Below are 20,753 nucleotides of genomic sequence, written 5' to 3' on the forward strand. Positions count from 1 at the left end.
AATGTCCATGAAAAAAAAACCTAATCTAACCCTAAGCCTAAATGTAAAATACAGTAAAAACCCTCTAAATCTGTCGAAACACGTCAATCTGAAGGCAGTTTGGTTTGGTTGCTGGACGGAGCTCACTGACAGGAACAGTGAACAGCTGTTTACTACTGAAACACTACATGCAGCAGTTTGAAAACAATCGCAAGACGTTAATTTGGACAACTATGTAGATATTTTAAATCAATGAACTTGTACAACTCTGATACAGTACGAATCGCAGACCTGAGACACGCCCGAGCTGGTTACTATCATCGTTACCTTTACATTCGTGACATGTTTTTTTTTCCAACTGAGAACATAGTCCAAGTTGATGCGCAGCAGTTGGAAATTTAAGCCACAGTTATGTCTGTAATTAACAGTGAGGCTAGTTTTGTCCGAATTAGCCTGTTCAATCACAGAAAACGGGAAATGCCATTACAATAATTATTTTAATATGACATATTTAATAATGAAATCAAATAATTATAGAATAGTATTTAAGTTAATTTTAAGCGGTCATTTCTTTACATTTAGATTGTGTTTTTGAATGCAGCATTTCAGCATTTTTTTTGTGTCTGTCTATGTGTGTTATAATGAAAAGGCTAAGAATTCACAGATCTCTCTGGTACAGCATTATTGTATGCACACATATGTGCCACACATGCCTGTGTTTAAATTCCAGAGAGGAGAATAGTTTCCCCTAAACCAGCCCCTCGTCCCCCAAAACAAGAGCTGCACAGGCAATGCCAAAGCCTTTCATCCTTTTCCCCCTTCAAATAGCAGAAACATTTTGGAAAAAGCCATATGATTAAATGCAGAACACTGGTTTCTATCTCTATGCATACAAGAAAGTTCCCATTTTCAAATCTAAATTTCATGACATCCCTACAAATTCACAGCTAAATACTTTTTATTTTCTTTAAGCTACGACTAACTTGCTTAGTACATTTCTTTAAAATAAAAAATAGCTTTATTCACATTTATTTAATTATTGACAGACAAAATAAATAAACTATATATATATATATATATATATATATATATATATATATATATATATATATATATATATATATATATATATATATATATATACATACATACACACACACACACACACACACACAAACTCCAAAAAAAGTCAATAACTTTAGTCAAAGTAAATGGTATTTTTAAATATTTCTTTGGGCTTGGATTTTATTAATAAATAGACATTTATTTCTATTTTCTACAAATGAATATAAAAAGATGTAAATCATATCATGATAATTAATACAGTCTATACGGTTTCTCAGCATAAATGACTACACCCCTTTATATCTCTCTTTTAAATGTATATTTTAATTGTAATATTTTCTATAAGGTGCTTTACAATAATACATCTGTGCATGCATTAGATTAGTCAGTACCAAAACCAATACTGGAAATACTCAAACAAACCTTTTGAGAGAAATTATTAAATACAATTTCAATAACCAAGTCAAATCAAGAGAAACATTAAAAAATATACATTTAGGGCAAATTTTGTAGCTTGTAATATGTTTTTGCAATAACACGTTTGAATTCAAATGTATAAACTTTCTGTTCCTGAAGATTTCCAGTGATTTAACTCTTATTTTAATGGATAGAAGTGTTTAATAAAAAGAACACTTCTGTAATAGAACTGTTTATTTATTTTTTTTAAATGCACCAAAATGTATTGTCTATATTCACTGAGAAATGGGTAAAGATATTCATTTTAAAATGGGTGTGTTCTCATTTATGCTGAGCACTGTATATATAAGCCCAAAATAGAAACAAATGTAAAATTACTGATCATGAATTACTATCTTACCCCACGATTGCTTAATATTAAGCGTATAATGATATGAGCCTATTAAATGGCGGTAGGTTTTTAATGAAAGACATTCCAGTCATTCCAGCAAATCCAACAACTCAATAAGCAGCAAACAAAACCCCCTGAGTTTCAGCTTTGAAAGCTTTTTCTGTTCAGCGTGACCTCAGTGAAGCCGAACACACATACTCACACTGTGTGTGTGTGTGTGTGTGTGTGGTCATCAAAACATGTCACAGTGACCCACCCCTGCTGACACAGGAGGGTCTGACAGCTGTTCACTCCCCACAAACATGTTTGTTTGCATTCATTCACTCCTCTAGAAAGTCAAATATGACAGAAATCCTGTCAGCTGTAATATGAGCATTTGGCCAAAACACCTGGATGGAGAATTCAGCTCAAAATGAAAGGCAATTACACTGATGATTATGTAGATGTGACTGAAAAAGAACTGTTCATTTTGTTGTGACAAACTAAAAACAAAAAGACTGGAATTTGGAGGTAAAAATAAATAAAAAACACACAAAATGTATTTATTTATTTACAGTAGGAAAACTGGTCCTGTAAGGTTTAGACAGACCAGGGATTCAGGCTTTATATCTATCTAAATATTGCTTGTAAAAATTATTCATAATTGAATGAGTGTGTATTAGTGCGATGTGATTGCGATGTGATTGTATATCGGCACTGGTGGGAGGAGTGCGTAGTGTCCCACCAGTGATGGTATAAGGCCATATTGCACTGCATTGAGTGTGATAATGCGTTCCTCCAATCAAACCAAACACAGAGTCTTAAACTGCTTTCTTGAACATGACAATGAGTTCACTGTACTCAAATGTCCTCCACAGTCACCAGATCTCAATCCAATAGGATCCAATCCAATGGGATGTGGTGGAACAGGAGATTCGCATCATGGATGTGCAGCCCATAAATCTGCAGCACCTGCGAGATGCTATCATGTTAATATAGATTTAAATCTCTGAGGAATATTTCCAGTACCTTGTTGAACCTATGCCAAGAAGGATTTAGGCAGTTCTGAAGGCAAATGGGGATCCAACCCGGTACTAGTAAGGTGTACCTAATAAAGTGGCCAGTAAGAGTATTAAATATTATTAAAGAATGATACTCAAGAAAGTAAATACTACTAAAAATGTAACAAAAAGGCATTTTAAATGCAATAGTTTGAAAAGTGAAATAATCAAACTATTAATATAAAGACAACCAAACACGAATGCAACATTTAATTTTGTAATTTTTTTGTTTTATGTTAAAAAATGAGTTGCCAAATCTTTAATAGATGTACCAATAGAAAGACAAATAAATAGGTCGAATTGCATTAAAGGCAAAACAACATTATTAGTAAATATGTAAGCAAACACAAAAATAACAGAAAGCAAATAACGATAGGAAATCTTTGACGGGTTGCTTAATGAATTCTCAGATGGGAGGATCAGATCTGGAACTGCTTGTTTGGCACGTATGTTTAGTCTCCTGCCAAGAGAGAAAGTGGGCCAAGATGTTCCCATACGAAGAAGAAAAAAAAAAAAAAACGAAATCAGTTTTGATTATAACACCGGCCCTACAGAAAACCCTTCAGCACATCTCAAACTCACTCTAGTCTAACATATGAGAGAGAGAAATACATGATGTCCAAACATATTTTACACTGGATTACGGCTGTTGTTTTCTTTTTTGATGCATCACTAAAGAGGCATTAGGCTTGTGACATTTTCATCCAATCTGCTCCGAATGAGGTTTTGAGGCAAACGTGACAGTCAAATCAAACTCATATATAGAGACTGAGGGATGAGAGCAGAACAAATCCCGTAGCAGCCCAAATATAAGCTTAGAGGAGTCTTACATATTCCTCACAGCCATTACTATATTAAACACAGCGGGAGGGCAGACAGACAAAGACCAAAAAAAAATAACACCGGCAAACTATTGTTGTGTAGTCTGAAATGAATGACAGGCAGTGGTGCGTTTGCATGTTTATGATCAGTGTCTTTCAACATTGTTTACAATTATTTCATTTACATATTTCTTTATAAGTTTAAATTAGTTGATATTTTTAATTCAATTTAAAGTAAAAACAAAGTTTATGATAATGCTGGTTGCAATAATAATTAATGCAACCCTGGTGAAGAGGATAAATAAATAAACAAAGTATTTTATTTCATTTTGTAAATTTTAAATTCAATTTAAAGTAAAAAAGTGTTCGTTTTTATTATCTGTAATAATAACACTGGTTGTCATATATTTCACATTATTTATTTTATTTATTATTCAACTAAAATAAATAAATAAATAAAACAAACAAACAAACAAACAAACAAACAAACAAATAAATAAATAAATAAAACAAAATCTTACTAATTCCAAAACTATTTGATGGTAGTGCATTTTGTAACACAAAGGGCCCTATCATACACCTGGTGCAATAAGGCGCAAGGCGTGTTTGCCGTGACTTATTGCTATTTTCAGACTAGTACAACTGTAACTTTCACATTTTGCGCCACATTGTTTAAATAGCAAATCTATTTGCGGCACTTTGTGCACTCACAGGCATGCTGGTCTAAGAGGAGGTGTGTTAAGGCGCATTGTTGGCGCATTGCTATTTTGAAGTAACTGAAATAGACTGCACAATTGACCGACAAAAAGCTGGTCTAAAGCTCAGAGCAGAGTGCCTTGGTTATGTGACTATGCCGGTCCAAGCTCTTAGAGAATGCTTAATCCACTCAGTATGTACAGCAATACATAAATATCTTTACATGTGAAAAGAATTGAAGGATTAAAATGTTACAAAAATTATTATTTTCTACATAAACATAAAAACCACCGCCTCCATGTCTTCTTCATGCTTCCATGCCTTTTCCATTTCATTCATGCAATTGTATAATGTTGTTATTATTAGCAGTACAATTTATTATATGCATGTTTTTATTTGTTTTATTAAAAACAAGTTTAGATTTGTTCACCTGTCGGGTTATGGAGGTGTATGTGTCACCATATGGGACGTAAGAATAAGATGTGTGTTTGGATATAACTCAGTTTTTTGATCACGCTTTATTATTGTTGCAATACAAACTAAAACTTAATTTAGAAATATATTTTTTAATAAATCTGTTCGCTTAACAAATGAAATTAAATATGTGGGCTAATTGATGACTTCAGTGCAGTGCCTACAACACTGTTTCCTTATCAACAAAAGTAAAGGAGTAAAGTAAAGACTAAAAGTAAAGTAAGGAGAAAGTAAAGAGGCCGAATGGCGGAGGCTTGTTCTTTATCCTCACGCTGCAAATGCTCTGTTTAACTGTTTTCTCGCTATTGAAGCGTTCAGTTTTTCCACTTACAAAGTCCACCATGTAAATGGCAAATGCGCCATGGCGCGACACAACTGACTCTTAAAGGGAATGGGTGATGAGACTCTGATTGGTTTAATGCACATTATCCTCAAAACAAACCTATAAATCATTAAGAGAAAAAGCTCAACCCTGTTAGACCAAGCGCCAAAAGTGGATTCAGACACGTCCTAATGCTTTTGCACCATGCACTTTAGACTTCGTGCTTAGATCTGTAATATAGAGTCTGAGGTTTCATTTATATCACAAAATCACTTTTTACATTTAAGAAACTACCATAATTTCCCAAATAAATTTTGAGCTAAAAGAATGCAACATAATTTAAATAAAGAAATGTTTACTCTCTCATTAAAAAGCATCTACTTATTTGAATAAATACATATTATTTTGTTTACAAAATTATAATATTGCTACTTGTCAAATTCCCAAGTTTGTTAAATTACATTGATTAGTGTATCACATGACGATGCAGTGACGCAGTAGGTAGTGCTGTCGCCTCACAGCAAGAAGGTTGCTGGGTCGCTGGTTCGAACCTCGACTCAGTTGGCGTTTCTGTGTGGAGTTTGCATGTTCTCCCTGCATTCACGTGGGTTTCCTTCGGGTGCTCCCTCACAGTCCAAAGACATGCGGTACAGGTGAATTGGGTAGGCTAAATTGTCCGTAGTGTATGAGTGTGAATGAATGTGTGTGGATGTTTCCCAAAGATGGGTTGTGGCTGGAAGGGCATCCGCTGCGTAAAAACATGCTGGATAAGTTGGCGGTTCATTCCGCTGTGGCGATCATGGATTAATAAAGGGACTAAGCCAACAAGAAAATGAATAAATGAGTGTATCACATACAAAGCAAAAATAAATGAAAAATTAAACAAAATAAAAAATACAAAGTTATGTCGCCAGAAAAAGCTAAAACTGAAACACTGCAAATGCATTATCAACACCTGATGACCCAGTCCTAGATGTTTTATCGAATTCTGATATCCTCCATATATCGACACGCTTCTCCAAATGAAATTTCATTGTAACACAAGCTTGACTGATTCCAAGCAGAAACTTTCCATGAGAACAAACTCTGAGCTATTTGTGTCTTTCTGGGAAGAATGTGACAGTGTTGATGATGTGATGCTGGGATGATCATCACAGAGCCAATTAAAACAAAGATGCTTTGACATGGAGATCTGCCCTGCTGAGAGCTGAAGCTATGCTGCCAAAGTCTCTGACATAGAACCAAAAGCAGATTTGAAAACACTTAGGGTACATTTACACCAGAGAAGTTTCAATTTAAAATGCATAGCTACTGTATATGCTAACGTTACGCACTACTCTGAAGCTTTTGACTATTGAAAGAACTATAATAATATATTATCCAGAATAGATAAAGATTTCTTTCCTTTTAAAACAGCATGCTAAACCTAAAGTGCACTAGTGTAAAGACAGCCTCCTTGTCCAGCAAACTCAGAGAGGCAGACAGAAATACAGCTGTCCAGCATCTCTTTTATCTTATATAATTTCTCTGCTCAGGTGAAGGTGCTCAGGTTTGCTGCTTTGCCAGCTGAACAAAGTCAGCATTGTAGTGTTTTTGGAGACAGCTCAATGGATGTGCAATAGCCTGGAGTTTTCCGCTCAATAAAACTTCAAAGAGTGATTTGAGGCTCTCTCTTCACCCGGCTGGACGGTGATGATGCTGGAGTTCAGCAGGAGCAGAAGCAGGACAGGAGGCGCTCTGTTCTCCAGCAGCAGCCAGAGTGGGACAGATGACAGACATCGGGAGAAGTGCTGGCAGAAGGAGTCAGCGAATATGTAGAGGGTATAGCTTGTGTTTGAAAGGATGGAATTTGGGGAGATTTTAAAATTAAATAATATAAAATAAATTAAATTAAATAATATTAAAAGAAAAGAAAATAATAACATTTAATTTAATACTTTTTTGTGAATTTGTTCATATATAAAGTAAAATGAAACTTCTTTAAATACATTTTGGCTGCATAAAATTAAATAACATTAAATAAAAAAAATATTAAATTAAATCAAATATAAATAAAATTTAAATAGTAGTTCAAATTGTAAGAAAATAATAACATCAAAACATTATATTGAAATATTAAAATAAAATATACAATTTAATTAAATTTGATATTAATAATTAATAAATATATTAATTAATAAATTAATAAAATAATAATAATAATAATAATAATAATAATAAAATTCTATTAAAATAAATCAAATAAAAATTAAATAATAAAAGAGATTACAGAAAATAAAAACATTAAAATATTATAGTAAAATATTATAATAACATTTAATTAAATATAAAAAATATTATGTTTAATTAAATATAATTAAATAAAAAATATATTAAATTAAATTAAATATAAATAAATTAAAATATAAAAAAATTAAAGACAATAATCACATTTAAATATTATATTAAAATAGTACAATAAAAGATAAAATTAAATTAAATATTAAAATAATAATAAAAAATTAAAGACAATAATAACATACATTATATTCAAATATAAGAAAATATAGAATTAAATACTAAAATAATAAAAATATGTTTGAATTACATAACATTAAAATAAAAAAAATCTATTAATATTAAATAAAATATAAATAAAAAACATATAATAATAAAAACAAAAGAAAATAATAACATAAATTTAAAAATATTATATTAAAATATATAATTAAATTAAATATTAAAATAATAATACAAATTGAATCAAATACTAACATTAAATAAAATAAGTGAAAAATGTAATGAAAAATAGATTAAATACAAAAATAAAACTCAACAAATAAAAAATCAAAATAATAAAATATGAACAAATTCAAACTACTAACAAAAACTACAAAAGTATTTCAGTGACAATAACAATGGATAGTGACAACACACACACACAAAATAATGTCTCTGCATCAGATACTTTAGTAAAACAAACTATTTTGCTATTGGTTAATCCATTAATAAATACTCTTTGTATACTATAAACAGCAAAACAATAATAACAATATAATTGATTCATAATCCAAATAAATAGAGAAACTAATCAATTAAAATATTACTTTTGTTTTCATTTGTTCTGAGTTTATATTATGAATTGTACAAAAAATGAAACAAAATCCACTCTGCCTATTGGAAGGAGCATAACACATCTAAACTAAAACTAGATTTTTATGTTTGTATGTTGTAATTATGCTTGTAATTATGTGTACCAGTGCTTTAAAGAAGCAAATATTACAATATGAAAACAAAATGACTCATGTGTTTTTTGCACACTCTGCCAGTCTGTGGTTCAGTAAACCTCAACGCCAGACTCTCACCCAACTCCAATAGAGATGTATGTGGACAATCAAACAGTCACTTGAGACCACCCAACCAAAGCTTTCCAGTTCTCACACTTCCCTTTTTATCTGTGTTTGCGAGGATTTAGTCAGATTACAGTTTCCTTTGTGCCGAACACTCTGTTTGCTCTCCATTTACAGATTTTCCAGCATGTGCCTCGGGACAAAAGTCTGGAGAGAATGAACTAGGATAATGCAGAACATTCTGGACATGATAAAAAAAAGAAGTGAAGCACCCAGAGGACCAAGCCTGGATTAAAGCCATATGCAAGTAAGACGGCCAAAACCTCAAGTAGGCTACAACAGACCTGTCCTGGAGGCCTGAATCCTACTTTTGAGAACGTTTCCACACAGCCAGTCTTGTCCTAGTAAAAGTGTGTGATGAGGGAATTACAACAGGTCCTGCTCTGAATGAATGCCACTAGATTTAGCATTAGAAAATCCCAATTGAGGCTAAAGTTCACCTAAGTTCACCAAAAAAAAAAACGTGTTTCTGTCTATATCTACTCACCCTTAGGTGTCATTTATACAAATATTTTGCTTTAAAACATCTTGGTTGTGTTATTGAGATGTTCAGCATTACTGAATGCAAAATGTTTTCTTGTGTTATCTTCGAATCGAGTAAACAGAGTGATTTAATAATGCTGAAAACTTTCAAAAGTGTATTTTAAATAGGATTGTCTGTGTTTATAGCACTTTGACGGACAAACATAAATTTGTAGCTAAATTGTTAACAGCGCCAAACAGCATTTCCTATTGTTAAAATTCTAGTTTACGTCCTTGCTACAATGTACTTACCATTAACGCTAGGAACTGTGCATGTAATAGATCAATGAACTGCAAGAGATTCTAAAAGCTGTCCTTTGTCAAATAGTACCTATATATTATTTTAATAATTCTCTGGAACATAATTAAATTAAACTGTAAGCATTTCTCTCTTTGTGTCGTGTCCTTTGGAAGTAGAGATTTGCATAAATTTCAGAATAAAATGCAGGAGTTGTCGGTAACTCATGTAATTTGACTGTAATTTGAACGAGAGCGGGCTGTCTAACAATATCGCTCCCAAGCAAGCGAGCGCGCGTATGTATGTGTGTGAATGAGGGAGCATGATGCTGTGTGTCTCTTGTTTGTTGTTGTCTATGTGTGGGTGTATACGTATGTGTGTGAATGAGAGAGAGAGAGCATGATGCTGTGCATCGTTAGCTTGGTGCTGTCTATGTGTGTGTGTATGTGTGTGAATCAGAGAGAGTGTGATGCTGCTTGTAGCTTGCATGGTGCTGTGTGTCTATGTGTGTGTTCATACAGACAGTTTGTTATAGGCTGTCTGGACTCTATATCATGTAGCTCGGTGGTTTTTGGTTTTGCTCCACTGTTCGCGAACACATCACCAGGAATGGTCACGGTGGGTAGAAAACGGTGCAGGTCGGACAGAGGGACAACAAATGCTAAATATAAGTGGGAGTGGTCGGGTTCGGACTAAAATTTAGTTCCGCGCAGATCTCTATTTGGAAGCTCAAACATAGAAACAGATGAAGCTCTTTGGAAATAGCAGCGTTTGGACGACATTTTAGCTTTCTCTGCATATTTTCGGCCAAGCTGTCAAACTGACATCATAAAAGAAGGACACTGCCATTCCCGAGAAAAAAGCAGATGTTTAGATTTTGAAAAAATGACCATAACAGTGGATTACTTTGCACCAATTAATGTTTTACCTTAAGACTAACAATGTGCGCTATCAAAATAAACATTGAAGTTTTTTATGTCATTCAGACCATATAAAAAGAAAAAAACATGTCAATTACAATACCTACTGGAGCTTTTCACCTTTAAAAAGGAGCTAAAAGTGCAATAAATGTATCAGAAAAGTAGTCTAGATGGTACCAAAAAAGTCTATATGGATACTTTTCCAGAATTTGTAGGTCTTTTTTAAAGTTTGATACCTTCTGAACTCATGGTGAGAAAATGAGGGTAGAATTTGCTCTTTGTGGTGATCTTGTAAGATCTACTGAGAAGCATTGCTGTCTCATGGCAGGAGGTGTGTTACCTGTGAATCTGAGATCTCGGAGGGTTTCTCTGTCAAACTGCTGCTCTCCGCCGGGATCAGATCATTGTATTTAGTGCTGACGTCCTCATCCGAGTAATTCAGACTGCCTGGACTGGGACGAGGAGGTGACCTGAGCCAAAAACAGCACATGACACAATTTTTATATTAGCACAGGACAATACTGTGTGCATTTCCGAATTTATTACTGTTTGAATTATATACTGAATTATTACTTTGACACACTATTTATTTGATGAAAGTACAGTAAAATAATATACATTTTTTCACAATTTATAATGTTTTCTATTTGAGTTCTATTAAAAATGCCATTTATTCCTGTAATGTAAAGTTGATAATGCTTCGGCGTTATTACTCTGGTCTTCAGTTTCTCACATGATTCTCCGGAAATCATAATAATTAGTGAATTTGATGCTCAAGAAATATGTAACATTATTATAAATGTTGTAAACAATTGTACACAATTTATTCATCCTTTTTTTCTGTGCAAAAGTTTGGAGTCAGCACAAATATTATTTCCTTTTGTTTTGTTTTTTTCGGAAAATTAAAGAAATTAATATTTTATTTTGACAAGGATACAGTAAAGAAACAGTAGAGAGATTTATAATAATAATAATAATAATAATAGTCATAATAATAATAGTAATAATAATAACAACAACAATAATAATAATAATAATAATAATAATAATAGTAATAAAATCAGAATAATAACGTTATTATTATTATTATTATTATTATTATATAAATACCATTATTTATACATGTTATTATTATTATATTACTTACCTCTCTTTACCTCTCTTTCTAAACAAATGTTTTTGACATTGAGACTACTACTACTACTACTACTACTACTAATAATAATAATAATTATTATTATTATTATAATTAATATAAATGATAATAAATGTACTAAAAGTCTCCTATCTATGAAATCAGCATATTAGTATTCAAGATTTCTAAATCTGATGCTTTGCAATCTCAGAATGATTCACATTCTATATATATATATATATATATATATATATATATATATATATATATATATATATATATATATATATATATATATATATATATATATATATATATATATATATATATATATATATAAATTTATTGTTTTAAATTGTAATAACATTTTATTTAATACACTGATATCAAATAAATGCAAAAGAACCGAAAAAAAAATTTAATGATCCAAACTCTGGACTGCTGTGTGAAACATCTTCAGATTTGCCGGATTAGTTTGGCCTTAATTCTGGCTGCAGACACTTGTCTCTTTGTTAGGTGAATGAAGTACAGTGTGTGTTTGTGTTAAGAGGGGTTTCTTTATGAGCATCATGGGACCACTGTAAGATGCCAGCTCTTAGGCAGTTCTGCAGAAATAACTCTCTGTGACACAGCAGTGGAGAGAAGCGAATACCTTGCAGCTACTGCAAATATAAAAGCATCTTTCACTGACTTCAGTTTTTAGCCTGAAAATCTGAAATAGTCCTGTAAAGAGTTCAGTGCAATTCCAGTTTTTAAAATGTAACTTCATGTACAAGAGAGAAACCAAAAAAAAAACCAAACAAATAAAATTAATAACAGACTGATTGGAAATGATTAAGATTTTAGCATTAACAAAAAGGAATTAAAACATATGGGGTGGCACGGTGGCTCAGTGGTTAGCAATGTCGCCTCGCAGCAAGATGTCACTGGTTCTAGTCCTAGCTGGGTCAGTTGGCATTTCTGTGTGGAGTTTGCATGTTCTCCCTGTGTTGGCATGGGTTTCCTCTGGGTGCTCCGAATTCCCCCACAGTCCAAAGACATGCGCTATAGATGAATTGGATAAACTAAATTATCTGTGGTGTATGTGTGTGAATGCAATAGTGTATGGGTGTTTCCCAGTGCTGGGTTGTAACTGGAAGGGCATCTGCTGTGTAAAACATATGCTGGATAAGTTGGCGGTTCATTCTGCTGTGGCGACCCCTGATTAATAAAGTGACTAAGCCAAAAAGAAATTCAATGAATAAATGAATTAAAACATACAATGTGTTTTGTTTTCTTTTAAAATGCACTCAGCACCACTTTAGCTGTTGTTTGCAGACTATTAGCGTACTATTTGTTTACACAACTTTCTATACTGTTGATTTCAAACCTAGAAAAAACAAACCTACTCACTGAGTATGTAGATATATATAGCTACAACAAACTGATTCATAAGACATCAACTATATATTAAGAAACTGCATACGCATCATCATGAACTTCTAAAAGTCCAAATGATTTAATTAATACACTGCACACATTGTAAATTGAGTATCATTGGATTATCATAATTCAACTGACAAAAAAATAATATCGTAGTTATTCTATATGACTATTTCATAGCTATTTCAGTACTACCTTGTAGCTTTGGTTGTAAATAGTTGTGAAATCTACTACCAATTTTTACAAAAAATTTGTCTACGCCATTTTTCCCTATTTTCTTTTATTATATCACTAAAAATGATAAGATACATTAAAACACAAACATAAATCTGATTTATGATAATGTATGAAAATATAAATCAAGTCATATCTAATATATCTAGACATATAAAGAACATATTTGTAATTCTGAAAATGTGTGGCTTCCCAAGATCACTTTCTGACTGGTTCTTTGGGATCATTGTGTCTCCCTCCTTGATTTGTTAAGACTGATCATGTGACCAACACGCTGAGTTTTGTTTAATTTTTCAGAAATGCCTCAAGTTCGAAGAAACTGAGACGGCAGAAAGAAATTCCTAAAAATGTTTTGTTTTTATTGTGAGTACACACAAATAGATAAATAGATGTTTTACTCTTATCTGTGTGCCCAAAAATGACAGGAAATTTATTTATTTATTTATTTTTTTTTTTCTGAATGAGAGACATTTATTTAGCTTTAATAATTTTCAATAAGATGGCGACACGACATGGGTTTCCTTCTGTTGCCCTGGTATCCTCCAGTCCAAAGACATGCACTATAGGTGAATTGGGTTAACTAAATTGTCCTTAGTGTGTGTGTATGTGTGTGAATGAGTGTGTGTGGGTGTTTCCCAGTGCTTGTTTGAAACTGGTAGGGCATCTGCTGTGTGGAACATGTGCTGGATAGGTTGGGGGTTCTTTCCACTGTGGCGATCCCTGATGAATGAAGGGACTAAAGGCTGATTTATACTTCTGCATCAAGCGCATGCGTATGCTCCAGCGCAGCCTGAGCGTGGTCGCATAGCAGTCCCCGATGCTGACGCGTACCTCTCAAAAAATTTAACTACACGTCGCAATGACACAAATCGAAAGCTCTGTGATTGGTCGGCTTGGTAGCGCTAATAAGTGTGGGCGGGACCAAGAGCCGCAAGAACTCGTTGGAGCGAGTGTTTAAAAGTGTCAAGTCCGTAAGGGAGCTCCAGATGAAAACTTTTGTTTTGTGTTTACCTTAACAAAGTTGTTGCATGTTGCATCGAGGTAGCGTTTAGAAAAAAAAAAAAAAACACCATCGAAGAAACTCGACACAGAGAAACATAAAAACCTACTGCCAACTAGTGTTTTGGAAGTGTTATTGCAGAGCAACAAAACAACACGCAGAAGTAAAAATGCATGGCAATGCGCAAGGCATGCTCCGTGGGTCATGCCGATCACTCAATGCAGAAGTATAAACCAGGCTTAAGCCGAAGGAAAATGAATGAATAATTGAATGAATGAATATTCAATACATGTGTCAGTACATTCTAGACCTGATGTTGATCATTATTTGTATATACAGAGTTTTGTTTTGTTCTCTTTACTGATTAAAAGTTTTTATTTTTTTATTTCAAATTTTATGTTTCATTGAATTACTGTAAACAATTTGGTTACTGATATTTTAAGATTTTCTTTCTCTTCTGAGTAGCAAAAACAGGTTTTTTGCCAACTTTAACGTGCCTTACATTTTAAAATAAGCTTGTCACTTAAAATTATTTATAATTATATTTTTGTTTGTTTGTTTTCTATCAAAGGCAAGTTAAGAGTTGTTTATAATAAATGCCTTTACAATTTATGCTTTATTTTGGGAAGTTTAATAGCTACTTTTAGACTCTTACACAAGTTTTAATAAGTGTGGATGAAGATATGCTTCTAAAACATGGTGTAAATGCTGGTATGGATTGGGATGGTTTAATAGCTATATCATTTGTTTGAATTAAATAATGTATATACAATTTAGTACTTTAATTATATAGTTGGGAGACACGGTAGCGCAGTGGGTAGCACTGTCGCCTCACATCCAGAAGGTTGCTGGTCCGAACCTCGGCTGGGTCAGTTGGCATTTCTGTGTGAAGTTTACAAGTTCTTCCTGTGTTCACAAGGGTTTCCTCAGGGTGTTTCAGTTTCCCCCACAGTCAAAAGACATGCGCTGTAGGTGAATTGGGCAAGATAATTTGTAGTGTCTATGTCCTGGTCCTCCATATTAGAAGTTGAACATTGAGCTAACAACTCACCTCATAAAAACTAGATGTTACGAAGCACCAGTATGGTACAGCTAAATATCAATTTCAATATAAATGGCCCTGGGAGTAAGTAAGTAATCATATAGTTACTATATTTTAAGATTTTCTATCTACTCTGAATATTAGTAAAATTGATTTGCTGCCAAATTACAGTTTTTTACACTGGCTATGACACTTTTTTCAATACATTTAACAAGTTTTCTAAATTCTTAACATGGTTAGCACAGCATCCGTCTTCGTGGGCTATACAGTTAACATATTTCTTGTTGCTTTGACACAAAATGCATCCAGTTAACACAAATTTAAAATGCTTGAACTTCTTTTACACACAAACTCAACCAAGACCAAAACAATGTAATTTTACAGTCCAATTTACCAATGCTTTCACACAGTATGTCAGAACAGATATCACCATGATCTAAACAGAACCTATTATAGGCTAAAGCCAAAGTGTGTGTGTATATCTCCCATATGAACATGATTCCCATCTAGAAAGTACACTCATGTGTTGAATTTTTTCAAATCACATGATCATACTGTATGTTCTAAAAAAGAACTCATGAGGTTTTTGAAAGGAACAGTGAGCACATTACAAAACTCCATCACCAATATGTCCAGGTAAGGTTATGGAATACAGTGATTACTTTACTATGCACAGTGTGTTTTGCAGTACTACTCTATAAACCTAGAGTTCATTAGTACATACATTAGTTATACAGTACAGTAAAGCATTTACACTGTGTCTAATTACTTTTAGAGAGTCATGAAGTTGGAGGTCAATCAAATACCACATTACTGTAAATTATCTATGTTGACGAGGCTGGCTTCAACTTGGCGAAAAGGCGTCGCCGTAGGAGAAACATAATAGGCCAAAAAGCCATTGTTACCATGCTGGGCTAGAGAAAAAGTCGGGCAAATGCAGAAGACCAGGCAGAATAGAAAATTATTTAGTTTTTTCTTGTAATTACAATGCTTTTTTTTTTCTTCTTTTGCAAATAAAGTCTGTACTGCAGCAACTCTGTGTCTGTATGTATATTTTTACATCAGCTGTAAATTTTTTAAGCACTTTTTTTCTTTATTTTTGTATTAAATTTTTGCAGTAAAAGAAAGAAAATGCATGCATTTACTAAACCCAACAAAATGAAAATGTAGAGAGGCTTCAAATATAAGGGCAGAGCTGACACATAAACTAATGCAGTTTCTGTAATGTCAGCTGATGATAGTGTTTTTATTGTCAGTGTTTTCTGATTGACTGAATGTTTCTGTTGTGTTTGTGTTTTGAACAATAATTTCATTTTGAAACATGTTTGTAGTGTTTTGTTAGACATGGTGTAGTGTGTTTGTTTATAATTGTATTTTGAAAAGTAGTTTAGAGGTTTAGTTCACAATGTGTGATTTTGAGCATGAAATTAACTGTTTTGCCAATTGTGTGTTTTAGGTGTGTTGCTGCGTTAAGAGTTTAGCAAACTTGTTAAATGTATTGAAAAAACTGTCATAGCCATTGTAAAAAACTGTAAACATGACTTTTTTTTTTCTTTCAAATACAGTTTATACTATTCACATGTGCTTTATATTAATACATTTATATGTATTTCCCCTCTCAAATGCAATTTTGGAGTTTTTTTATAACAAACATTGTGTTTAGTAATGTGAATGAAGATCTTTTTTTTTGAAACATGATGTAAATAATGGTATGGATTTGGATGATTTAACACCCTAAAAACTTTAAAACACTGTGTTAAAAGTAAACCGCATGGGTGTAAATGCAGCCTCAGGCTTCACAGACTGTCCACCGGAGAGAGAAAGAGAGAGAAGAAAGCCTGTGGATCTTCATCTGCACATTCCTCCCTCACCTCTTCTATAATCTGCGGTCAGAGGAAAGAGTCTGGCATCTCCTCAAAGACCAGAGCAGCTTTGATCAAACTCAAGGTGACCCAGGATGAGGGAGGAAAGGAGCCCAAAACTAAGAGGTATAATAGGGGGATTTCTCAGATGACTCAGACATATGGCACACCTGGATTTATATCACTACAGGTGTGAGAGGCTATTCATGACAATGCTTAGTTAAAATAAAAAAGCATTCACTGTTGTATTGAAATTTGTAATTTATGTGATATGGACATAAGTAATACTATAAAACATTCAAAATGCTTTTAAGCAATCTGGTTAATTATTAAGACTGTGTGGGTAATAAAAAGTGTGAAATAAACCATTGACTTACTCTAGTTAATTGTATTTTTTGCAAGAGGAAAAAATGGTAAAATAATCAAATTTTCTATGTAAACAAAATATATACATAATAAATAGGAGATAAATACTTATATTTATTAGGCTTAAGCTAAAATATAATATTAAAAATACTAATAAAAACATACAAATAAATGTAATTAAATAAAACAAACAAAATATATACTTAATAAATAGGAGATAAAAATATTATATATTTAATTGGCTAAAAATAAAATATAATATTATAAAAAATAATTAAATAAAACCTTACAAATAAAAAAATATTCAATTAAATAAAACACTAAATATATACCTAATAAATAGGAGAAAAAATATTTTAATATATTTAATAGGCTAAAACTAAAATATAATATTATAAAAAAAATAATAAAAGAAAACCATGCAAATAACTTTAATTAAATAAAACAAACAAAAATGTATACTTCATAAATAAGAGATAAAATAATACTTAATATATTTAATATGCTAAAACTAAAACTTAATATTAGAAATAATAATAAAAGAAAACTATACAAATAATTTCAATTAAATAAAACCACAAAATGTTTACTTCATAAATAGGAGATAACAAATTGTAATATATAAAATAGGCTAAAATTAAAATATAATATTAAAATTTTTTAAAACAAAAAGCATGCAAAAGGGAAAAACGTACAAAACAAAAATACTATGAATCAATTAAATAAAAAAAAAACAATAAACATAAATAATACAAAAAATGGGTTGCAAAATTAAACATGCTTTTCCACTAAACAAACACATATAGATTTGCTTGCATTAATAGACACTGGGAGCATATATTTTAAAAACAGTCTCATTTCAAAGAAAGAGAGAGAGAGAGAGCTGTGGCAGTATAGCTTAGGTCACGAACCTGAACCTGTTATTGCACTTAGCCTGTGACATGTCAGAGAAAAATGTTCTCATTAGTGGAAACAGAAACTTTTTATACTGACTTTTATGATGGAAAGCGGGATCTTAAGAAGGTAACCATTTGGTAATCGCATCAGCTTTTCCATAATGAAAGAAAAACTCCAAGATTTTAGGCCTTTAAAAACTCGTTATTGCCAAGCAGTGGAAGCTTTATGGAAGTTTAATAGGTTTATGTGTAAAGAACAATATAAGCACATATGATAATTGATTTACTACTTCATAAAATGACCCAACCTATTGGGCAAAGTAAAACATGAACATTAGCATATTGAGTTGCAGCTATTTTTATATTTACAACTAATCTGATATATTGTAGCTGTAAAATCAGCACTGTCACATTAAAAAACTTAAAAATCTGCATGGTCCTGTAAAAAAATACTGCATGTTTTCAATGAAAAGCTGAGATAAATAGAAGCAGAAACTTTCACTGACCTGGTATAGACGCCATTTTTGCGACAGAAGGAATTTTTGACGGACAGACGTCGATTGTTCAGTTCTAAAGCAGGGAAGCGGCTCTCGTCCAGGCTGACCATTTCTCCATGTGTCAGGGCATTGCAGTTGGAATTGTTGCCTTTATGGAAGAGATGTGGAAATATTAGGAGCCCATTAGACCAAATAGCACAATAAATAGCTTAGGTGTGACACATTTAGATCTGCAGAAGATGCTGCTGTTTGTAATATACAATCACTGGCCACTTTATTAGGTACACCTTACTAGTACCAGGTTGAACCCCCTTTTGCCTTCAGAACCGACTTAATCCTTTTGTGGCATAGATTCAACAAGGTACTTGAAATATTCCTCAGAGATTTTGTTCCATATTATTTACATGATAGCATCACGCAGTTGCTGCAGATTTGTGGGCTGCACAACCATGATGCAAATCTCCCATTTCACCACATCCCAAAGGTGCTGTATTGGATTGAGATCTGGTGACTGTGGAGGCCAATTGAGTATAGTGAACTCATTGTCATGTTTAAGAAACCAGTCTGAGATGATTCTCACTTTACGACATGGTGCATTATCCTGCTGGAAGTAGCCATCAGAAGATGGGTACACTGTGGTCATAAGGGGATAAACATGGTCAGCAACATCACTCAGATAGACTGTTGGCATTGACATGATGCTCAATTGATACTAATAGGCCCAAAGTGTGCCAAGAAAATATTCCCCACACCATTACACCACCACTGCAAGGCAGATGCTCTTCTGCATACCTCAGTTGTAACGAGTGGTTTTTTGAGTTACAGTTGACTTGGAACCAGTCTGGCCATGCTTCTCTGACATCAACAAGACATTTGCGTCCACATACATGCCGCTCACTGGATGTTTTCTCTTTTTCAGACCATTCTCTGAAACCCTAGAGATGGGTGTGTATGAAAATCCCAGTAGATTAGCATTACTAAAATACTCAGACCAGCCCGTCTGGCATCAACAACTATGCCATTTCAAAGTCACTTAAATCAGCTTTCATCCACATTCTGATGCTCGATTTGAAATGCAGTAGATTGTTTTGAACATGTCTACATGTCTAAATGCATTGATATGCTGCCATGTGATTGGCTGATTAGAAATTTGCGCTTGCAAGCAGTTGGACCTACACTGTAAACCCTAATATGTTGTCTTTACTTAAACAATCAAGTAAAGTTAATTGAACAATACTTAAAATTTACCTAAAAATATGAGTTAATTTAACTTATATACGATGAAAATGCATAAACTTAATATTTCAAGTATAGTAAGCTCAAAATCACAATCCTTTGAAAAAAAAAAATTGGTAATTTTTAATGTAGTCTTGACTGTAAAATTCTAATATGTGCAACCTTTTAGGCTTTATGTATAATTATTCACTATTCATTATTAATTATTGGATTAAATGGCTACTTATTTTCTTTTAAACATATTTTTTATAGCATATAATTACACACACACAGAAGCACACAGTGAACTGAACAATTTACCAAACCGGCAAGTTAAATAAAACTAAATATGCAAGTTTTGGGAGACTTCATTACTCAAATAATTCGAGGCAACGAGTTTACTCAATTAATTTTGTTCAGTCAAATTATCAGGGTTTTCAGTGTAATAGAGAAGAGTAAAAATCAGAAAAAAGTTTTCAGCATTTATTCACTCTCCACTGGTTCCACTTGTCTTCTGATGAACATAAAATATTATATATTTTTGATATTTTTGTAAGTAAACACCAGCCATTGACTTTTATATTATTATTTATTTGCTACTATGGAAGTCAATGGCTTCCATAAAACATATTAATTTGAAAAAAAAAACAAAAAAAAACATAAATGTTTATTATTGAGATTTAGTGACAAAAGTGAACACATTTTTATCTTTGGTGAACTTGTTTTAGCCTAATAATTTTGGGTCGGCAGGTGCTGTTTTATAAATGGTTTGCATTTGTATAGTAGTTTAAGATTTGTGTTATGGAGAGT

The 20,753-nt window shown here is 32.6% G+C and overlaps 1 protein-coding gene across 11 annotated transcripts in view; it reads right to left on the reverse strand.

Annotated features, from left to right (window-relative positions):
• Window positions 1–20,753, reverse strand: part of sdk2b (sidekick cell adhesion molecule 2b) — a 637,792-nt gene that overhangs the window by 5,272 nt on the left and 611,767 nt on the right. For all 11 annotated transcript variants that reach the window (XM_009306870.4, XM_009306868.4, XM_009306869.4 and 8 more), the window contains 2 exons: window positions 18,738–18,876; window positions 10,615–10,744 (listed from right to left, as the gene is read on the reverse strand). In XM_009306870.4, the coding sequence (XP_009305145.1) occupies window positions 10,615–10,744; window positions 18,738–18,876 (269 nt within the window). The remainder of the gene's footprint in view (window positions 1–10,614; window positions 10,745–18,737; window positions 18,877–20,753) is intronic.

Source organism: Danio rerio, chromosome 12 (assembly GCF_049306965.1).
Source record: "Danio rerio strain Tuebingen ecotype United States chromosome 12, GRCz12tu, whole genome shotgun sequence".
Classification (NCBI taxonomy): Eukaryota; Metazoa; Chordata; class Actinopteri; order Cypriniformes; family Danionidae; genus Danio; species Danio rerio.